The 24,231-nt window shown below is 37.8% G+C and overlaps 1 protein-coding gene across 2 annotated transcripts in view; it reads left to right on the forward strand.

The window, feature by feature from the left end:
• The window catches only part of HAT1 (histone acetyltransferase 1), a 48,290-nt gene extending 32,962 nt beyond the window's left edge, over positions 1–15,328 (forward strand). For both annotated transcript variants that reach the window (XM_038422746.2, XM_043505284.1), the window contains 3 exons: positions 2,133–2,284; positions 4,230–4,346; positions 14,905–15,328. In XM_038422746.2, coding sequence (XP_038278674.1) covers positions 2,133–2,284; positions 4,230–4,346; positions 14,905–15,072 — 437 coding nt within the window. In that variant the 3' untranslated portion in view covers positions 15,073–15,328. The remainder of the gene's footprint in view (positions 1–2,132; positions 2,285–4,229; positions 4,347–14,904) is intronic.
• Positions 15,329–24,231: the final 8,903 nt, after the last annotated feature.

Below are 24,231 nucleotides of genomic sequence, written 5' to 3' on the forward strand. Positions count from 1 at the left end.
TAATTTCCCGTGTGGCACGGTATCAAACGCCTTACTGAAATCTAGGTAAATTAAATCCACTGCATTCCTTTGTCTAAAAAATCTGTTTCTTTCTCAAAAAAGGAGATCAGGTTGGTTTGGCACGATCTACCTTTTGTAAAACCATATTGTATTTTGTTCCATTTACCATTGACTTAAATGTCCTTAACTATTTTCTCCTTCAAAATTTTTTCCAGGACCTTGCATACTGCAGATATCAAACTAACAGGCCTGTAGTTACCCGGATCACTTTTTTTTTCCCCTTTTTTAAAAATAGGAATTATATTAGCAATTCTCCAATTATATGGTACAACTCCTGAGTTTACAGAGTCATTAAAAATTCTTGCTAATGGGCTTGCAATTTCAGGTGCCAATTCCTTTAATATTCTTGGATGAAGATTATCTGGGCCCCCCGATTTAGTCCCATTAAGCTGTTTGAGTTTCACTTCTATCTCAGATATGGTAATATCTACCTCCATATCCTCATTCCCATTAGTCATGCTACCATTATCCCTAAGATCCTCTTTAGCCTTATTAAAGACTGAGGCAAAGTATTTGTTTAGATATTGGGCCATGCCTAGATTATCCTTAACCTCCACTCCATCCTCAGTGTTTAGCGGCCCCACTTCTTCTTTCTTAGTTTTCTTCTTATTTATATGGCTATAGAACCTTTTACTATTGGTTTTAATTCCCTTTGCAAGGTCCAACTCTACTTGACTTTTAGCCTGTCTCACTTTATCCCTACATGTTCTGACCTCAATTAGGTAGCTTTCCTTGCTGATCCCTCCCATCTTCCACTCCCTGTATGCTTTCTGCTTCTTCTTAATCACCTCTCTAAGATGCTTGCTCATCCAGCTTGGTCTACAACTCCTTCCTATGAATTTTTTCCCCTTTCTTGGGATACAGGCTTCCGATAGCTTCTGCAGCTTTGATTTAAAGTAATCCCAGGCCTCCTCTACCTTTAGAGCCATAAGTTCTTCAGTCCAATCCACTTCCCTAACTAATTTCCTTAATTTTTGAAAGTCAGCCCTTTTGAAATCAAAAACCCTAGTTGCAGATTTATTTTTGTTAATCCTTCCATTCAGTTTGAACTGAATTAGCTCATGATCACTTGAACCAAGATTATCCCCTACAACCATTTCTTCTATGAGGTCCTCGCTACTCACCAAAACCAAATCTAAAATGGTATCCCCTCTTGTCGGTTCAGCAACTACTTGATGTAGGAATCCATCAGCTATTGCATCTAGGAAAATCTGAGCCCTATTATTATTACTGGCACTTGTTCTCCAGTCTATATCTGGGAAGTTAAAGTCTCCCATGATCATGCAGTTTCCATTAGTATTTACTTTATAAAAGACATTAAAAAGGGCTCTATCCATATCCAAATTAGATCCCGGAGGTCTATAGCACACCCCAAGCACTATCGTAGGGAAGGCTCTACTAGTTTTCTTCCCCAATATAATTTTTGTCCAGATGGACTCTGATTTGCACTATAAGAACCACCTTTAAATCACAAAAAATGGGCATACTCCAGGCATTGGAGGGCATACTCCAGGCATTGGAAGGTAGAAGCCACTGAGTTTAAAGCAAGGAAGAACTGAGGTTAATATTTGGTCCAACCCGCCTTTTAGTGCCTTACATATTACAACAGATTTTATAAGAAAAATCACCCACTGAACGCATACAGTATAGGTTCTGTGGGATAGAAGGAGAGTTAGATTAGTCTTAACCTCAGAAAAAGAAACTGAGAATTTGTTGGACAGTAGCTGAATGTGTAACGACATTGTATATTAGGTCTTTTAGATACATTTTAAGAATTTGTGGCTCACTGTGATCTTTTTTAAACTTGTCGTATTTAGGTTTGTTTATATTATGGCAGTACTCAAAATATGGGTGAATAATGAAGTACAGTTATGCATTCTTTTGTTTTTGTGTTTTAAGGATGTTGTCTATCCTTACTTTTAATAAGTTTTCCAAAGTATCAGATAATTAGATGCTTGAAGAAAGAACAGATTACAGAAAGTTCATAAAAAGAAAAGGAGTACTTGTGGCACCTTAGAGACTAACAAATTTAAAAAGTTCATAGTTACTGTATAGTTCTATATTCTTTCCAGCTGAAGATCCATCTGAAAACTATGTGAAACTCAGAGACTTTGTACTTGTGAAGCTCTGCCAAGATCTGCCTTGCTTTTCCTCAGAGAAGCTAATGCAAGGATTCAGTCAAGAAATGGTGACAGAGGCTCAACAGAAACTGAAAATAAATAAGGTATTTTAAAATCTGTACAGGTATACTCAGGCCTAATGTAATCAAATCTAGTGCTTAGTATTCAGAAGTTTTCACAAACACAGCTGCTCTGCTCTTCAAGTTTCTAACACACACCTCCTGGTCTACATGCAGCATATTTCTGGAGTGCATTTGGAAATGAAACATTTCCTAGCTTACTGTGGTTTTAAAAAAATGCTTTTCTGTCCTAGAATGCTTTGGTATGGTACCATTAGTATTTTGGCATAAGACTTGACTAGGAGGAACAGTGTGTTTTATACAAATAAAATATGTTTTAATTGGATATATATATATAGAATACTAAAATGTAGGGAAAAACTGCAAAAAGGCAGATTCTAAGATGCTACAGAACTGAAGACTGAAGGTAAGCTCCTTACGGAGTGTTTAAACTGCAGGAGCGGAGTTGCTTAGGAGCTCTGCTTGTTCCCTTAATTTGGCTCACTCACAGGAGAAAGGATTACAGCAGGGATTGGCAACCTTTGGCACACGGCCCTCCAGGGTAAGCCCCCTGGGGGGCCGGGCCAGTTTGTTTACCTGCCACGTCCGAAGGTTCGGCTGATCGCGGCTCTCGCTGGCTGTGGTTCGCCACTCCAGGCCAATGGGGAAAGCAGAGGCCAGCACTTTTTCAGGATACTCTGATTTATTTGAACTTCTGATTTTTATGAAGTCTTTGAAAATACTGAGACCTAAATAAAAAAGAAAAGTGTACCCATATTTTACGTATGAAAACTACATAGTGGTGTAAGGGGAGAGCTGAGTGCAGACCTCTTGTGTGTCTATGGGACATTACATTTGAATGAATAAATATTTAACATTTAAATGAAAACTTAGCTAAACATGTAGAAATAATAAGTGTATCAAAGGCTCCATCTCTATTTAAAGAACATACAATAAAGGCAGAATAAATTCTTTTTAAATCTGAAAATATGTAACTTGATTTCATATATGTTGTTGATCTGGAAGCTTTCAGAGGTAGTAGGCAATTTTGTTAAACTATTCATTTTGAGTAAAGAAATTTCTGAACTCATTTCTTAAGTTAATAAATTGAGTTAATAAAACCGTTAATATAACCAGAAATTTGCTGTATTCCTCTAAATAATGCTTCATTGCCCATTATTTCTAGAGACTGATGGAAACATTTTCCTATAGAACAATGTTCCCAAAAGCTATAGAATAGATGCAACAGAAATGTAATGGTGTAATGGCAACAGGAATCTTTTTTTTTTCCAAATTCGTGAATTTTGCTAAATACAATTGCATCACTACCTTGACTTGCCCCACTTTACTGGTTTGGGGTTTTTGTCCGATCGTCCCTCCCCATCTCCTAAATAGTTTAATTTTAAGATTGCTGTTCCATGCTTATATACAGAACTGTGAGGAGGTGGCTTTAAGGAAAGCTGCAAGTGGAGCAGCTCCAAATTAGCAATGGAACCACAGTATTATGAATTACCCACCAACAGACCAGTCCCAAACTGTCTTTCAACTCTGGCTGCAGGGTTTCTGCCAATTAATTAGATGAACTCCCGTGCAGCTCATGCCTTTGTGACTCTGAGTGGTAGAATCCTTTGCAACTGAGCAATGCTGCTTCTGAAGTGCCTCTGCAGCTGGTACAAAGGATTCTGGGGTGCATTAAAGGCATTGGTTGCACAGAGGGGATTATTTTAGAAGAAACATTGGTAGAAAACTGAGCGAGCTGCCAAACTTGTTAGTTACGAAGTACCATAGGAGTAAGGAAGTGATGGGAGGAGGAGAATCAAGTCTCTGTCAATGCCCTTTGAATCTTTCATGATAAATGTAACATCTTGAGCAAAATAATTGATCATGTAGCATTTGCACATCTTTTCATTTCTTAAATCATTCAGCAATAAGATTGCAAATTATAACATTATTATTCATACTGTTTTCCTTTTTTTTTTTCTTTGATTAGCAACACACAAGACGGGTTTATGAAATTCTCCGATTGCGTGCAACAGACATGGGTGATCCAGAACAGTCCAGAGGCTATAGGTTGGACGTCAAAAAAAGATTGATTGGCCCATATAAGGTGTATATGACTTAAGTACCTTTTAACACTTACTCCAGAACTAAACAAACATGGTTTTTGCTTTCGTTTCTATCAATACAGCTGATGCCAGTTATGTTGCCAATCAACTGTTGCTAGTTATGCAGCATGAAAGTGATCTATACACAAATGTAGAGCATTTTTGTATTGTCTAGTGGTATCTTTTTACACTGCCATGCTGAAGATCCCATTTTACTTTATATGCTAAAATCTGAGATACCCACATCATTGAAATTTCAAGCGGTATTTCTTACCTAACATTTAGTTGTATTGCATTATTTAAATAATATGTTTCTTCTTCGAGTGATTGCACATATCCATTCCACTGTGAGTGTGTGCATGCTGTGGGCATGTTTATCAGAGATTTTTCCCTCAGTGTTATCCATCAGGGCAGCGTGAGCACCCTCTGGTGCCTTGTGCCACTGCACGCAGGTATAAAGGGCAACATTGCTCCCTGACACCCCTTTAGTTCCTTCCTACTGCCAATGACAATTATTGGAGCTTCGATCCTTGTATTTACAAATCTTCCCCCTTTTAGCGTATATAGTATGTGCACTATTGGTTTTTAGTCTAGTGTAGTGTGTTTGTACATAGTTAGATATAAGAGTAAATTCAGAGTCTTTTTTTCTAGAATTGGGTCACCAGTTCCCATTTGTGTACGAGGGTTGGTACTCGACTAATGCCTTGTTCTACTGGTACCAAGGCCTGTTGCTCATATAAAAGTCTATGTCAGTGAGAAACCCCCACACCGGCTGCCTTAAATGTGTAGGAGAGGCCCATCTTAGTGTCAAATGTCACATTTGTAGAGGGTTCAAGCCCTGATCAAAAAAGGACAGGGCTGCCACAATCAAGTACCTGCTTATGGAGTCTGTGCTTCACCTGCCATTGGAACCTCCCAACTCGGAACAGATCCTTATCACCAGTACCTAAGAAGAAACAACGTAAGTCTTCCAAAGACTCAGTACCGAAGCCTTCAAAATCTACAGTGAAGGCACTGAGTGGAGGCAAGGATTCAGAGATGTGACCAAGAAGAGGCACCACCAGACACACTCCGTAAGCCAGCAAGGACTGCTGACTCTGGAGCCCAAGAAGGGTCCATTGAGACCAATCCCTGAAGTGTTGGCGCACCTTTTGATACCACAGTCAGGAGCCCCTTCCAGTACCATCTACACCCAAGGCTTCTGAGGCAGCTTGAGTTACTGAACTTGTTGGTGCTGGCTTCCCCCATGGTTTAGGACTCCTGCTTGGTACTAGGATTGGAAGTGCACACTCTTACAGTCCCAGCTTCAGCCCCAAACCACTATTCAATACTGTGGGCTGCTACAGTTGCTGTACCTCTCTGTAGGGTTCCATCCAGGAGGAAGTTGGTAATGATCTCACTAGTACCCCCATCTCCAGACTCGGAACCAGTCTCCCCTGTTCCAATGACACTATGGTAATCACCACAGATCAGTGGGTCCTAAGCACGGTGGAATTGTGATACACCCTTCAATTTATTTCAGTCTCCCCCCCTTCCCCATCCCTCTTCAGAGACCACTCTCATGAGAGCGTACTACTTCAGGAAGTCCAGTCTCTCCTCATGGGGGACGTACAGGAAGTTTCCCATGTCGTTCAGATACTTGTTAATCCCAAAAGCAAAGGGGGATTTTAGGACTATTTTAGATCAAAGGGAGCTAAACGAGTTCCTAACGAAAACAAAATTCCAGATGGTTAGTCTAGCATCTGTTATCCCTTCCTTAGATACCAGGGTCTGGTATACTGCTCTTGACTTAGAAGACACATACTTTCACATGGCAATTAACCAGAGCAACCAATTCACAGTGCTGTCTTTCGGCATATAAGCAGCCCCTCATGTATTCACTAAATCCTTGTGCTGGGGTTCATGTACCTTTTCTGTACTGAATTAACATAAGTTTTGTTTTAAGTTAGTTTTCACATTTCACTTTCTTGAAACATGACCACTTTGCATACCCATTTTTTTTCACTAAATATTGAGGTTGAGGTTTTGCTGTATATCTTACAGTCATAAGTATAGTTTGAAATAACAAGCGCATTACTTCTGTGGTTGGATAAATAAATTCCAGCCATGCTATTTTCAAAAACTGCTTCTCAAAACAATTGCAATTAAACTAACTCACTTGTACTTACCTCACTTTTCAAATTATAACCTGTTGTGAAACAGCTTTTCATATTGTCAAACATTTTCTCATCTTTACATCACAGAGATGTACTTACACTCTTAATATCTTTCTTGTACTGATGGTAAGGTCTGATATTTTTAAAGCACTTTGAGATCTTCAGTTGAACAGGGCTGTATAAATGCAGAATATTGCAAACTATCTACAACTCTCAATCTCATGATATACCTATTCCATCCTATAGCTCTCTCCTAGATTAATGAAGTGAGTGTAGAAAATTAAAACCAAAAATTTTGTAATACTTTCACTCCTTTAGAATTGTCCTTGTTAACAAAAGATCATTGCTGAAAACACTGAACTAAGATACTACATCTGTTCTTACTGGTCCATGAATTGAAGGGACTGCTGAAGTTGAGAATGTTGTGATGAATGTAATTGCTATAATTAAAGATTTTTCTTTTTTTCATAACAATTCTTTTAAAAAGCAAAAGATTTGGTATGAAAATGAACAGGAGAATATAATTGTTTGAAGTTGAGGCGGTGGATTACTTATGAAGTCGTATAGGGCATCAAAAGGGGGAAGAAAACTTTCTCCAAAAGAGATCATAGAAAGTGGGCTGATGACTCAATTATAACTTTTTTTTTTAAGTGTTCTATTTGGGATAATAAAAGAGCATGGAAGTAGACTGTCAGCAAGATAAGCAGAGGATTTGTTTTGTGACTTAAAATATGATTCTGCTGTGAAAGGTGACTATGTAAAAACAGAATGTTCTCAGCTGAGGTGCTTCATGTGAGTATTCAAAGTAAGATCGGCTTACTTTGGTCAAAAGAATAATTTTTTGTTTGTTTTAACTCTTCTTTGCCCTGCAGAACCAACACACAGCATGCAATAGTGAGCTGGAATTGTGTTTCTTCCCAGACATCAGTGGAATTGTTCTCATACTGTACCCAATCCACCAACTGCAGGGAGGTACAGGCCACAGCTGCTGTTATGGTGGCAGCTTTATAAAGGTTTCTTGGAGTCAGCTTCCCAGCATGTATAGACATGGAGTGTATCAGCACAGTCACTGTACATTGCATATACAGCTTCATTGTGGATGCTTACTCTCTACTTCAGGCTCATTAGTAGGCCTCTTCTCTACAGGAAATTGTTCCCTTCATCTCTTCGGTTCTCCTTCCACCCATACCTGACGGCAACAGGATCCATCAATCAATGCTCTTGTTATGAGACTAATAAGAAAATAATTTCTACTGTTGTCTCCCATTTCAATAGAAATAGTTTGTTCCTCAGTTATTTACTTCCCCAAACAACTTGTTCCAAGGGAACCCACTCTTGTAACTGAATATCAGGATCTCCAAAGTAGCAAGCTTCAGAAGTTGGTGTGCTCACCTAGGCTCCCTGATGTGCTGGCCAAAGTGTTCCCAGGAAGATGATCAATGGAGCATCAATTGACTAGAATTTGGGTTCATCTGTTCTTTGTTGAAGAAATTTACTTTTTCCCTGGAATCTATAAATTCTTACAAATTGTGGCAACAGAATGACCCCAAGCAGTGTTACCAAATGTGGGGGCACTTCGGAGTTCCTCTTTGTGTAGAGGTGATCAGGATTATGCCTTGTATTGAAAGGCCGTCATAGGAAGCAGACAGTTATGTCTCAGTAAGTGCCCCTGCCAAAGAGTAGTAATTAAGTTTAAACCAACATGTTTTACACACCTTTCCTCCTCTTCTCCCCCTACCCTCCCGCCCCCACCTGTGCGGTCCCAGAGATGGAACTTTTTCTACAACAATGAAGTTCTTGTTTCTACTCCCAGCACTGACAGAAGTCTTCTTGGAAGATGGACACCTTTTCCTTCAAGCGGAAAGTTCTGTGCCTTCATTCCATCCGTCGTCATTAGCAAAAGTGGCCTGAACAGGGCCACAAAGATCTTGGCTTTCATATGTCAAGGCAAGATCTCTTCAAGCTGCCTAGTAACCAGAGATCTCCTAACTTGGTCTTACTCCTGCACCCTATCCAGAGGTGCTTGTCTCTAAACCTGTAGACAAAGGGTGGTATTTTCCAAAGCTCTCTGTATTAGCTTAACTCTGCTCTCATTGAAGTCCATGCAGATTTTAGGCTAGTACTGAGCACTTTAGATTAGAATATCTCACCCCAAGAAGCTGAACTTTCTGGACTCTTGCCTACTCAAGGGATCAGGTAAGTTTATCCTGAAATCTGGATGAGACTCTAAAACTAAGATTTACCACTGAATTGTTCTTCACTTGCAGCCTGGTGTGCCCCCTTCAGCATTAACCCTAAAAATATTATTTTAAAAAAGCTTTTGTCAAAGTCTTGCAGTGTGGTTGTTGTCCCATTCCTCCCCCACTCCCAAGGGTGTTGGGTTCACAAAAGCTTATGTTCCAACTATCCATGTTGCCCTTTGGAGCTTCACCATCACCTTTTGGATGTTAAGAAGGCTAAAAAGTACTATCTGGACAGAACAAAAATCTTTTTGCAGATAGAATTGCCTTTTCATTTTTTATGGAGATCATGAAAAGCCTCAAAGCATCAAGAGCAGTATAGCAAGATGAGTTTGTTCTGCTATTATTTGGGTCTCACAATCAGCAGGAAAACTTCCACTTTGAGCGCACAGCCAACTATACCCATGATAGTCTCAGAAACAGCATCTTAGAAGCTTTGACTGGATTGTTTCTGCTGTTTTTACTAAGCATTATAAAACTGATATCGTAGCCTTTTTGGATGCTGCTTTCTGTTACTGGGTCCTGCAAGATGACCCTGTTCTTGTTCCTGTATTTTTTTCCTTACTGTTTAATTTCCAGTTGGAACAGAACTGGTGGATTGATGATAGGAGAATGGAACAATTCCTTTCACTATAAATTGATCATCTACCCAGTCCAGCAATTATTTTATTCTCTCCTCTCTCTTATTGATTGCTGTTGCTGGGCATTTATTGTTAGTTGTGGATATGTTTTGCTTAAGGTTTTGAAGTATCTACTGGAAGTATGTTGAGGTACCTCTTGTCTTTATAGATTGGAAATTGGTGTCTTGAATCTTCTTGAGAATTGCTTTTGTGACAACAGCTATGAGCTGGATTAGGTATATACTGGTAGGAAACTACCAGCTTGCAGGTAAGGAACAAAAATGTCACATTACACATATTCAGTTGCAGTCCAAATTGTCCTTTCACTTACACCTGTGTAATGCCAATGAACATAGTGGAATTGCACAGGTGTAACCAGTTGCACAGGTATAAGTGAAGGCAGAATTTGGCATGCAGAATCTTACAGGTGACCATGAGAAAAGAAAGAGTTTAACTTGACAGTAATATCTCAGTTTGGTAGCTTTATAAAGAAATAAAAAATGTTAATAAATTTGATCTTAAAATAACTTCAACTAACATGGACCCTTGTGATGCCACTTTAACAAAAGTCACTATTTCCAAGTAAAACTAGACTTTAAAGGTACCTTCCTGCCTTTCTGAAAAATTGATGATGTTTTAAGAATGAGTAATATTAGGCTTAAATTCATAGGTGATACTGTTCCAATTAAATAACTTCCAAAGAAATTGGATATGTAGGTGTGAGGGGAGATTTAATTTTTTTTGATAGCAGCTTCCTGAAGGCAGCAAAGAATAGTGCGAAGAGTGAGACTGAAAAAACATTAACAATTATACTGGTGACTGAACTGGTGGTGTTTTCCCTCTTTCTTTTAAAAAAAAAAAAAATTGAAAGTGCAGCTAGTCTGGAATTTTTCAGCTAAACATTTTTCATCTGAAAATGCCAATTTGTCAAAACCTAAACTCTTTGCAGGAAAGAGATGGTTTCAACAAATTTCCCATTTCAGATTTTTTTTTTAAAAAAAATTCAAAAATGTTGAAACCTCATTTTGATGTTTTTGAAATGAAAGTTCCATTTTTCTGTTCAAAATGACTTTTTGTTTAGAAATTTGTTACCTTATAGTAAAATGTAAAGAACTAAATCAAATCAAAACATTTCAAGATTATGAAAATCTGAATTTTCCTGATTTTTTTGGTTCACAGAAATTTTCACGATTCTGACTTTTCATCTTGATTTGGTGTGGGAAAAGTTCTTGAAATCTTGAAAATTCTCATTAGATGGGAGCCCAGGTCAACTTGAAAGGCTCTACAATCCAAAATATTGTTGTTTTTCTCTACGTTCTGGGAAATGAGTGTAAAAGCAATATGTGGTGTGTAGAATGGCTTTTACTTTGAGACTGGCTTTGGGACTGAAATTTCTTAAGAATTTTTCTTCTGTGTTTTACCAGAGATGGTATAATTACATAGACATCACAAAGGGTGATTCATTGCTAATGTACTCGGCATGTAGGATGATGATTGTAATGCTGGTGATGCATGAATACCTTCTTTTCAGCTAGATACTATTATTGTAGAAATACCAGTGGTGGTACTGTGAGGTGGAGAGACAAAGCAGTGGTCCTGTCTGAAGCAGAAATGAGAAGTGCATATGCACACAAATAGAGAGATAAAGACACTGAGCATATCTCTTAAAAGCATTGCAATTCTGAATGACTTGCTTTCAACAAAACATATTTTTCTCACATGAAACTTTTATATAGAACAGCTATCTCTGACTTCTCAGCCCTTACTGAGCTGTTGTCGACTAACATAAACATATTGGCTCATGAAGACTAAGCAAACTTCAACTACAGACATGAACATTTAAATAACTGACATTTCAAAAATTTCACTTCTGGTAGCATTTAGATTTTTAACTATATACGTTCGATTAGAAGAAAATAGCTAATTGATATACTTCCATTTAGAGCTGAGGAAAAGACAAGAACAGCAATAAGTGCTTGTTTTTCTTGGTATTTTCATACTGGACATTCGGACACAGACCTGGAATCATGATGTATGTACTTATTCATATTCTAACTGTGTACTGCAGTAGCTAGTTCCTTTGTGAAAAATGTATACAAATACTGCTATGACCCAAGTGGTGGGCTATTAGATACTGTAGAAAGGCCAGGAATACTGGTTCAATCCTTTCCAGCCCCACAAAATAGGAGGGTGTGCAAAAGTGGTGTGCAAAAATCTTAGATTAATTGACAACAGATACAGAAAAAGGGGGAATAAGTGAAAATCAGAATTCTTTAGTGACAGTGCAGTGGGAGAGTAATTATGGAAGTATAATGGAGTCAAATTGTTGCAGGGGTTCTCTCACTCTGACATATATTGATTATTTATCTCTTTATTGGTCGATGCATCTGAGCAATTACATCTTAAAAACAGGAATGGGATATAGTAAACCTGAAAAGTGTCCTAAAGAGTATTTTGGGAGGAGAAGCCAGTGCAAGGAGTGTGTGGTACTAACAAACTGTTCCATTAACAAACAAAATTATTCCCATCCCAGAGGTGAAAGTATTGGTAGTTGTAGGGAGGTAATATGAGGAACAAAAAAAACAAATAATGGTGCGTTCCACTGGAAAAACAAATGCCAGGTGGCACAAATACTAGAATATTAACATGCCATATATTGAACACTGTCTCCCTCACTATGGATGATCTATCCAAAACTTACTACAGCTACACTCAAAACACACTCAGAAAGGGTGTCTTTGACACAATATGCTGCCACTTTATATCAGTGGAAACTAGTATTATGTTTGAGCTCAGCTGACCAAAATGGTGATGTCCCTTTTTGCAACACTGAATGAAACTTAGTCCCCCAGTTTAACTCCTGCTTCCAAATAAGAGCTTTTAGTCTGTAAAATGTATTACCAGGAAGAACAGAGTGGCAGCATGAGAAGATGATGTCCCATTTGTGCCACTTTAGACCTACTTGCATAGCCAAATGTAACACACAGGTGACAGTACTGATGAATCTGACATACTTGCAGTTTGTTTCTATTAGGATAGACTGGGAGAAGATCATTTAGGTGGAAAGTTCAGGAAACTAAGATTTTTCTTACTGCTCCTTTTCATACAGAGTAAGTGCATTTGCTACAGAATTGGTAACTTCTCATGGTGATAGCAAAAACAGTACTGTAATCTTTACTTTAAAAGGTTTTCTGATAAAGACGGTCCCCAAGGGACAGTAAGAAAATTTGATAACCACTATGAAAGAGGTAAAGCCCTATTACAGATTAAGAACTCATTGAGATATGAAAATAAATAGCCAACTCTTGATGGAGAAGAGGTTAATAGGAGCAGAGATCATGAATAGGACTAGTGGTGGTCACTATTTAATTTTTAAGCGGGTGGGGATAATGGTGGGAGAAGTGGCGTGGTAATAGTTAAGTGGTAACATTGTAGATGACATGAGTCAAAACTAGGAAAGACTTGAACTTGGAAAGAAGCAAACAAAACTAAGGAATCAGGCAATTTTTGATGAAGTACAAAGTAGTCATTGGTAGGACAAAACACATTGTAAGTAACAAAAATACTCTTGTCTGCTACTAATTTTAAATTAGTTAACATCTCAGAAAACAGTCTAAGGCTACATGTGTACTGCTCAATGAAGTCCTCTTACTGCACAGCTGTGCTCAAATAACGTTAGGCTGTTTTTAAGAATAGGCTAGAAATCATGCCAGTATATATTTGATAATACAGCCTCACTTTCAGTGCTATGTTCAGTTTTGGTCTTTATCACCCAGACGCTAATGAAAAGGTCCAGAGAGAGGCAGTGAAAATCTAGTTTAGGGCTTCCATAGAAGGAGTGACTAAAAAGATGAATTAGAAGTCAGAGCTGGAAAAATGGGAGGTCACTTTGTCCAACCTCGCTGCTGATGCTGGACTGTTTTTGGTCTATTAATGGGTGCTTTGTCCAGTCTAGTTTTTAAATAACACAAGTGATGTGGGCTTTCTTTGGGAAACTGTTCCAGACCTTTTATTTTTCCTGCTATTCAGCCTATAGTTTCCATTGCTCATTTTCATCCCATCATTTCAGGCTATTTACTCTTGAGGTCAGCCTAAAGAATTCCTTCTCTTTAATATTTTTTCTATTAAGTTGGCGAAAGTACAAGAAAGGAGATGTATGTAAAACAGCAAGTGGTCTAGAGTGAGCCAGCTGAGTGCTCCTTTTTACCCTTTCCCTATAATACAAGAACAAGAGGCCATTCTAAATTAAAATGCAATACTTTTTTTCTCAACATATAATTAACTTGTGGAAATAGACTGCCTCTTGGTAGCATTGAGACATTAGCTTACTAATATTCATAGAAGGAACAGATAAACATTCATAGGAATATCATCTGCAATTTAAAAATCAAAAGACATTTCAATCTTTAGGTACAGTTTAGGCACAAACTGACCACCAGCTGGGGGAAGAAATTCTCTTTTGTCTGCATTCATGCTATAATTACAAAATTAGGTCCATTTTGTGGGGGTTTATCACTTGCTCTGAAGCACACCACTTTGGCCAAAGGGTACTGGATTACATGACACCGCTCTTCCTCTATAGCAATTCCTTTATTTCCCTGACTTTCGTAACTGGAAGTGGACTGAGGACACCCGCATTGAGGAAGTACTTAGTCCCATATTATCTTTGATCAGTATTTTAAATTCCTAATAGGTTTTGGGGAGGGGGGTTTGGTAGCAGTTAGGTATAATTTATTGATGGATAATGGGGTGGGAGTATGTGGAGGAGCTTACCAATTAGTGAGGAAACATTTTTGAGGTGCATTCTTGTCTGTTATATTGTGCAACAAGTAACCCATTATGTGTTTCCACTAATAATTCTCCTCTGCTAGTGTTTGTGTGGATGGGTCTGTTTTACTGCCGTTCCCAAATATTGATCATCCGCATAAGATTTTTTTTGCATCAGATAAATTATTAGGCCTTCCTTGATTATTCTTAGATTATTTTCTAAGTAGTGGAGGAAGGGTGGTTAAAGTTAGTTTTTAGTAGCTGTTAAATAGATTTTGTGGGAAATATACAAATTTGGCAGAAGATCAACATAACAGTACATAGGTGTGGTTAACACTGGTAGAGGAGTAATATATAAAGTAATATCAGATGGTTACCAAAATTAAGGTCAATATAACATTTTTTTTTCAAAATCAAACCAACAACATGCACACAAAAAACCCACCAAATGAGTAGTATTACTCCCAGTCTCTTAGCTTCAGGAAAAAATACAGAAATCTGGATATTACTTTCTTTTAGTTTATTATTGACCTCTTTGTTTAGACTTTCAAGAGAAAAAGTGTTTTATCAGGAGAACTTACCCAGCCTCCCACTGCTCTTGTTTAAAAGTAGGGACATTGTGGAAAGAAATATGTACTAATAAAAGGAATATATTTAATCAATAAATATCTTTTGGATAAATCTTTAGACTCTACTGCTGTTCACTTCATTCTGAAAATACAAATATCTGCCAATAAAGGTGATATTGTTTTTAAACCTGTTTATTTAATTGTTTAGAAAAAGCAAAGAGAACTTGCCAAGATGAGAAGATGTCTGAGACCAGAAGAGTTGACGAACCAGTTGAACCAAATAGACCTAAATATGCAGCATGAACAGTTAGAAGAGAGCTTCCAGCAACTTCTTTCAGATTACCGAAGGGTCCTAGAACGACTTGCTCAAGCATGAGAATTCTACCTTTCTGTACAGGAAACTTGCAGATTTCTATACATTGTGTTGTGAAGCACATCCATAATTGCTACTTAATTGCAAAATCTCATGTGACGTTTTAATCACATTTAAGATGACTTTTTGTGTGTGTTTTTTTCTGTGCATTTTGAATATTTTCTATTTTTGTGCTGTAGATTTAAAGATGGTTGTACTTAGATTTTGGGACACTTATTGCTTAAATAAACAAGAATGTAGATTCTGAGATGCACTATCACTGTAAGTGTTCCGGTCTTCTGTACAGTTTTGTTCAGATGCTTAGTGAGGCTTGAGATGAAGCAGATTGGACTACCGTAGCCTGGAGTATTTAAGAAGTCACTAACAATCTCAATACTTCAGTTGTTCATAAGGTAAGTTAGAAATAAAACCAAATGATTTAAAAGTGAAATGTTAACTACTAGAAAATCTTTACAAAATTCTATTTCATTCTCCTGCCTTCTGCTGTTCATGACCTGCCTGGTGCATATACTGTAATATGGCCCTCCTCATCATATGATCTGAGCCCATCTTAATTAAACAATATAAAAATCTCATCCCCTCCTGTCTATAGGAATAAAGATAACTAGTAGTGATTTTTTTTAGTAAGTTTCAGTTTGTGTTGAATGATGAGTGTGTGTGTGTGTGTGTGTGAGAGAGAGAGAGAGTTGTTGATGGAATGCTAATTTGAAGAAATGGACTTTACATTTGGCTCCAGACACTGAGATGCATGGTCATTCTCTCTCTAGGGAATTCCTGTTGAAACCGTTGATAAACAGTAACATATTTATGTGTTTATTTAATAGTTTTTAAACTCTTCATGGTTAAGCAATTGGCTTAACTCAGTGTGCTTAGCCTATGGAGGCATAGCTTCTCATTTCAGTGTGCTTAGGTTACTTATATAATGTTCCACACTCTCTTGTGATGGTATTTACCTGCAATCCCATAATCAACTCCTATAACTCACAGCTTTCAGAAACTACCAGTTTGCTGTTAACTCCTTAGCTCTGAGAGTTGGACTTTTTTGGCAAAATTTGCCAGATCAAAAACTTTTAAAAATTGAACTGATGACAAGAACACCCAAGTTCAACTGATGCTATCAGACCACCCTTCACTTTGCTTTATGACTTACAACTCCTGCAGATCCATAAGAGTCCCACAACGCTTAATATTATTATGTACTTTACTTGCAAACCATCTGTGGTACTGTAATATTCAAAGTGTACAGACAACAACTATAACTATCCACATTGCTCAAGTTAATGAAATAAATGTAAGTCTGATAGAGTGAATCATCCTTTTCTGCATAACTGCTCCCTCTCAAAATCCTGTCTGTACAGTAGTCCCCTGTGTCAATAATCCTTCTTTCAGTAATGTACGGGATGATATAGTTAGCATTGAAATTGTTATACTGACAGAGAGGCTCTATGGACTTGCTCTTACAATTTATTTCATAGATTTCACGGTGGACTGGTTGAAATCAAAGCGATTTAACGTATTTGAATCATTTAAATCATCAATTATGTTTTGCATTTGTAATTTAGTTTTTTTAGTTGCTAAGTTTCTCATTAGTTGCTAATCATTAAAATGTTGTTTGTAACTAAGTATAGCCTTTACACTCAACGTGGTGCTTCTTTTTGCTAACCAGGAGGATACACTATATACACATTTATTTAAGCAATGATGTAGCTAAACTTAAATTATTCTGTCTTAACTTTTTCATTTTTTATTGTTATAAAATAATGAATGATATATTTCTTATTTACTAGATTAATTTTTTACTTGAGATTTGTGTCAAGTTCTATTTGGACGGAAATTCAAATTCAATTAAAAATACACAAAAACAGGTTTTTTTGTATTAGGTAAAACTGCCTTAAATGTGTGGGATACATAAGAAAAGTTTATCCAAAAAAAATATTAAAACACATTTTGCCTTTAACAGCGATTTACTAAACAAAGGAAGTGTTCTCTGTGTAGTTAATGAATTGACTTGATTGTTTCTGGTCACTGGGTCCTGCGAGATTTTAGAACGATTGGGTCTCATCCTCTCACACCTAGTTTTTTTTCACAAATTGGAAGAAAAAAACCAGCTTTCCTGCTTTTTTCAATTCCCAGTCAGCTTCTTAATTTTGAATGAACTTGCATTTGTATTGAACTAGTTGAATCAACAAAAGTGAAGAAAATATTCTCTCTCTACCTGCAAAAAATGCTTCTGCTGTCAAACATTGATTTAGCACTTCAACCAACTCTGGTTGCAGGTGTTTAGCTATTAACTTCCACTAGCTCAGTGCTTTGACTTTCTTTAAAACTTAAAGAAACAGACATGCTGCTTTATATTATTTTTGTATTTAATTTAAATGACTTTCATATATTTTTAGGCATTAACATAAGCTGTCAATTTCAAATTTAATTTTAAATAGATTTATTTTTAAAAATCTGTATTTAATTTAAATTTAAAAATGTGTGATTTTTTTTTTTAAATCATTGATTTTTTTCATCCATCCTGATTTTGCATTGATAGGATAACATGCTTTGCCACTAAATGGTCACGGGAATCTCATTTTGTGGAGCTATGAACTTGGTAGCATAATATACAGGTATTCAGTAGTTAACTTTTCATACTTAAATATCTTGGTTCTTTTAAGTGCTGAAAGAGAAAGGAAAAGTTTACACTTCAGCTATAGATATTAGCACAAAAAAAAAGCTACCTGAAATTGGATAATTAAATGTTGAATTAGGCCATGTCTTCTCCTATTCATTACCCGTGTTAAACATAAATAATTACTAACAGACACTCCAATGACAAGCATTCTATAGAAAACTAGAAGGATTCTGAATGCAAATTTATATTTAAGCAAATTTAATCTAAATTTTCCAACTAAACCAAGAAGTTGCTGTTCTTCCATTGAATTATTAAATATTTAATGGGAACTTTTCATTATATATGGAATAACATTAACAGATTTATTTTAAGTGATTTTATCTTTTTAAAAATTCGCCATGTATTTCTTACCATTTTGGCTACAACCAAGTTGCTCAGTCACTTTAACTGAAGACCAAGTGAAACTTTAAACTTCTTCTTGAAACAGGATTTAAAGGAGAGTTTGCTGTCCTTGAAATACCGTGTTGAACTTCCAGCATTGGTCAAGAAACTAAAGTTGTGTTGCTTTCTGCTCTCTGATGTAGTCTTTCATTGCTTACTAGACAATTTTTATGCAAGTAACAGTGAAAGTCTCTTGTTACCAGTACAGAAACCTGTGAATCTGAGCAGGTATTCAAAGCAAAGGGGTAAAATAAAATGAAAAAATATTGGAATACTTGAAAAGTAGCCAAACTCCGTTCAGTCTCAAAATAAAAAAGTTACAGTAACAGCAACTCACCATTTAATGACAGGTTTCAGAGTAGCAGCCATGTTAGTCTGTATTCGCAAAAAGAAAAGGAGTACTTGTGGCACCTTAGAGACTAACAAATTTATTAGAGCATAAGCTTTCGTGAGCATGAGCTGTAGCTCACGAAAGCTTATGCTCAGCATTTAATGTAGTTCTACTCTGACCAGCAGCTATGTAGAAACAGCACCTTACTCACCATTATCTGCTCCTTGTACTAATTCAGAGTCCCAGCTGCTTGATCATTGACAGTAACAGGGTTTTTTAGTACTTTTTATGCCTGCTAGCATAAAATACAGAGAGAACACCAGATATGGGAAATTGAGGTGGATTTTATTTTGGCTCTCACATCTTCAGAATTGTTAATACCGTTCAACTGCAGGGTCAAATTCTTTTCTGTTACATCTGAGCAAACCCATTGCCATCTGTGGTATTGCACAGGCTTAACAGAACAGAATTTGGGTTGCACGCTCCTATTCTAGTGTTGATGTGTGAGAATTCAGCTAGGCTGTCAGACCGCATGTTATGTGCGGTCACCTAAAAAAACCAACATTTTTTACTTGAAATGGAGCAAATATGTTCAAAACAATCAAAATGTGGAATACTCATTGCAAATTTTTGTACACTTTTTTGGAAAACAAACTCTAATTTTCATATTATATGGGTAGAGTTAATGACAAATGCGTTTTTTAAATATTATTTTAAAACCCAATTCCTCTGCTTACCTGAGCAGTGCCAAGTTTAGAGTTCCGTGTTCCCCTGCACCAGTGGAGGAGGAGATCATAAATGCCTAAAATAGAGCAGAAAAGAAGTGCTTCTTAAATACAAGATAGTCCTTAAATACTAGAACTTTAAAGGATCAGGAGGAGAGAGAAGAGCACTTCCCAGAACCATTAAGATAATTTCATTCAACTTCTAGTGCCTGATCATTGATGATGAATTGTTCTGCCTTCATGAGATTTGGAGAAAGACTAGGCCCAAGACCTTCAGCTAGTTGCTAGTCTTGGTCCCTAGGAAGGCATTAGAGAACTGCCTTGCCCTCTGCAGCAGTAACAGGATGTTCCAGGTAACCCGTTACTATGGAACCTTAAGAATAAGTTTTTCCTGTGCAAAATATGTTGTTTAAAGCAAACTTTAAAAAAACAAAAAACAAAAAAAAAAACTTTTTTGTAAATGCAAGCACAAAATCCTCTAGCACGGAATGTGATTCTTCTGAGTCATTGCTAACCCACCCAAGGCTGAAGAAGTTTGTGACAAAACATGAAGATGGAACAGAATCTGAGAAAATTTTCCAGTACTCTGTCCGCACATATCTCTCTCCCATCTGATGTTGCAGGCAAACTGCTGGTGGTGGGGAAAATCCTTAAAATCTCATGTAGCTGCTCTGCCCTCCTTCCCCCAAACCAGCAACTCAGTGAGAACCTGGCTATATTTAAAGGATGGGCTACCCAAACCATACATTACCACAAAAGGGCAACTCCCTGTCCCTGGTGTTAGCTCTATTGCCCACAGCAGATTCAGCACTAGCCGCACCAGGGGTTCACATGCATCAGGAATAGGGAACCTGGCCTCCGCAGAATTCTCGTGCCCACGAGCTTTTTGGGTGGTGGCTTGGTTGTCTTTTCAACCTCCCGTCTTCTCCATGATTCTGCCTGAATTTCAGGACGGGGAAACTAAATTCTTCCAGAGACTTTTGGCTGTGCTGGTTTGCAGGCAGACAACTTGCCTTTCTTCATACCCCCAAGTTCCCAATTCCATATCCCTGTAGTCTTTAGAGGGAGCAAGGACCTGTGATGTTACACCCCATAGTCTTTATGCTTATGATATAGATATGGCATAACTGAGATACATTTCATGCCAGATGGGTCTTGTAAGGTATCATCGGAAAGGTTATAATTTACTGAATATGATTATCCAATTTGTATGCACGTGTCATTTCTGTATCTAAAGTTAGGAATATTGACTATGTAACAATTACAACTGTGTGTGTGTATTTGGGAGACATCCACCAGACAACAGGCCATCAGGCTTGATGGGCCATTAGGAAGAAACAATAAGACTTTGAAGATACTAATCTCTCTCCTTCCTGAGAGGCATCCTGTGACATAGCTGTGACGCTACTAGGTCAGGTGGTCCTGTCACCTGGTACTAAATACCATCTTGGACTCCTAGTAATTTTCCACTAAAAGGAGGGGAAGGTCAAGACTGGGAAGCAAAAGATTCCTGCATTTTGTAAATCTTATTTAAGGCTGGGAGGTAAGGCAAACAGGACTCTTTTCCATTGTCTTCCTGCCCAAGAAGAAAGACTGCTGAAAGTACCTGACGAGACAAAGAAACTGAGCTGAGGGAAAGGCAAGGGCTGAGTCCAAACTAAGACAGGAGTCTAGTCTGTAAAGAGAAATAACTGGAACTCGAAGCTACAGAAACTCTGCAACTTGCCTAAAATAACATTTAGGGTGAGAAATTACTTGTTGAAACCAGTCTCTTTAAGATCTTAAGCTTAGTGTGCATGTTTTGTGTTATTCACTTGGCAATCTGCTTTGTTCTGTTTGCCATCCATTATAATCACTTAAAATCTTCCTTTTTATAGTTAATAAACTTGTTTTGTTTATTATTAAACACAGTTTGTGCAATTTTTAACTGGGGGTGGAGGAGAAGTTGTGCATCTCTTCCTCCACATTGAGGGAGGGGGTGAATTTCTAAGCTTACGTTGTATAGATTTCTCTACAGCACAAGACAATATTATTTTGGGTGTACCTTCCAGAGGGGAGCTGCACTTGAGTGCAAAAAAAGACGATTTCCTAGCTGAGTCTTCCCATAGAGAGTTGTTCGCAGATTCTGTGTGATTTTATAGCTGGTGCATCGCTCTCCGGCCTCTGGTACAGTAGGCTAATTCAGCAAAACGGGGAGAGGGAGCCCAGGCTAGTGGAGCAGGGAGGCTCAGTGAAATCCCAGTAGATCAGGTGGCATCCCAGAAGGGGGGTCCAAACCATGACAGGACTCTCCAAATGGGACTACCTGGGCCCGCAACCTTTCTGAGTAGTTATTAGGAACTATGCTGATCTCAGTTGCCCCCCTAGCCATTGTCCTACCAAATTGACTCTGTTTGTCATGAAGAAAAGGCTTTGCGGCAGGTGAATGCAGAACACCCAACTACACAAAAAGCACAAGCTGAGATGCAGGGTGGTTTTGAGTGAGTCTATTTTGGATGAGCAGCATAAATGCATCAGCATTTGATCCTGAGTCACAATCAACAGCTAAATCACAGAATGATGACAAAGGCAAGTGAGGAGCAATACACCTCTCAACTTCTTTTTCACTTGCTGTCCTGAAGAGAGCAATACCATCAACCAGGAATTAGAAACAGTAGAAGGAAAGCTTTTGAAGTTTTAAGAGCAGTGAGAGAAGGAAACTCTGCCACATACTTTGAGACTATGCTATAACATGAGTGGTATCTATCTGACATCTCCAATGAGGAAACCACCTCTGGATAAACAACAAATAGTAAAAACTAAAAAGAAATACAAAAACGTCACTAGGAAATGGATTTCTTTCTTGGTTCCTGAAACTATCTGATGTCAAGGTAGAGAAGGAGGCATAAATCACAAAGTAATATGGATAGAGGTTTGTGCAGCTGAGGCTCTGCATCTGAAACAATATCCTGGGCAGAAGATGTCCATGCCTCCTATGAAGAAATACAAAAAGCTGCTGTATGTGATTTCAGTCCAACCTACTATCATCCTCTGCAACATTCAACAGAGGCATACAGTAATGCCTTGTTAGGAATTACTCTTGTTTATACAGATAACTTTATCGATTTATTCACTGCCCTTTATCTTATAGTAGGATTGTTGAACTCTGGAAGAAGGAAGAAATTTAGATTATCTTGTAATGTCCTTTCTCTGATTCTGAGTGTCTGATAGCAACTGTCTCTTATAACTTTCTATTTGAAGATAGTTGCAAATTAATCTTTTGTCAATCTCCTAACAGTTTAAGTACTGTCACTGCTTTGTGAGTGTACCTTTCTAACAGCTGTTCCTTTAGACTGAAGCTGAGCAACTGCTTGAGGATGTGCTCTGATCCTCATTCTAGCCTACAGAAGGGAGAGCAACTCAATTTAGCAAAGGTTTGTTGGACACTCAGAACAGGAGATAAGTAATTAGCAAGTATGTTTGTCTTAATAAGTACATACATGCAGAAATGTGGACCCAACTTTTCTTGTTTATTGCAGGGGCTGAAAATTATACTGGTTTGAGATCTGGGACTTGGCCTGGTCCTGGGACCAGTGCCAAAAGCACTGCTAGAACAGGGGACCAGCAACAGTTTTGAAACTGAACCTCTCTATCAGGGCTAGTAAAGAAAATTGTATACTCATTGGTAAAGTTTGGAATTTCAGCTTTTCAAGGTAAACAGCATATGTTTTCTACCCTGAATAGTTACATAATACTAAACTTTAAGATGGACTAAGCATAGGTTGTATGTGGTGGTGTAGCCATGTTGGTCCCAGAATACTAGTGACAAAAGGTGGATGAGGTAATATTGTTTATTGGACCAACTTCTGTTGATGAGAGAGAAGCTTTTGAGTTTATACAGCTCTGTGCTGCAGGTCTGGGAAATGTACTCGGAATGTCACAGCTAAATACAGGGAGACCTGGGTTCAGTTCCCAACTCTGTCTCTAACTTGTGGGCAAGATACTCTACCTTTTTGACTGTTGCTTCATCTGAGCAAAGGCGATGGTGCCTACCCTTCTTTGAAAAATACTTGGAGATCTATGGAGAAAAAGTGCTAGCTAAATCCTATGTTGTATATTTTACCATTCTACCTTTTCTCCCTATATCAGTTCTGACCTGATTTCAGCAGTGTGTCAAACTGCTGGAGCTGAAATACATGGCTGTAAGCTGACCACCTGAAAACTTGGAACTGAGACTTTCAAACTGCAAAACATTCTCTAATGCTATTGATTTGTAAGGCACTTGTCACTATAATGTTGGATTTTAAGTGGGGCAAAGAAGGTAGCATGATAAAATATTAGTCTGATATCTCTGCACTGGCTAGGAACATTGTGACAGATGAATACAAGTGCCTCTAGGACCACTAAGCTATTCCAAGCACTAGTCCTGGACCAGTGACTGGGGAGGAAAAAGATTTCAGTACTTAATTTCAATTTATACAGTTGTTTAGCTTGCACAGGTTTTTAGCCACACAATTGGCTCTCATTGGTATCCTTCACCCAAAAATCTCAAGCAGTGCTTGAAAATGGAAGGCTAACTATTCAAAGCAATACTAATAGATGCACAATTTGTTTGTAGGTTTCAGAGTATCAGCCGTGATAGTCAGTTTACAGGATGCTATCCATCATCACACTTGTTTGATTTCTAAGGAGGAAAAGCTGAAGGAATAGGAATACTTCTTTCTCTTCACCACCGAAACCTTTCACAATGCAAGAGGAAAAATAAAGTGGAGAGCCAATATAAATAACCATGTCTACTCAAACTACTCCACCTATTGAATAATTGTCTATCATCGGGTCAATTGCACCTTCCTCTGAAGCATCTGGTACTGACTGTTGTCAGAAACAAGATACTGGACAATAAGCAGGCTTGGAAGGATTTGATTTTTATCAGTAAATGTTGGTAAACATTGATTTCACTATGTACACCCAAACCAATAAAAATATTTTCATCAATGATAATTTACAGACATGCAAAGTAAGAAGTGTGCTGCTTGAGAATTAAGAGTTTGATTTAAGGATATTTA

The sequence above is a fragment of the Dermochelys coriacea genome, chromosome 11, assembly GCF_009764565.3.
Source record: "Dermochelys coriacea isolate rDerCor1 chromosome 11, rDerCor1.pri.v4, whole genome shotgun sequence".
NCBI lineage: Eukaryota > Metazoa > Chordata > Testudines > Dermochelyidae > Dermochelys > Dermochelys coriacea.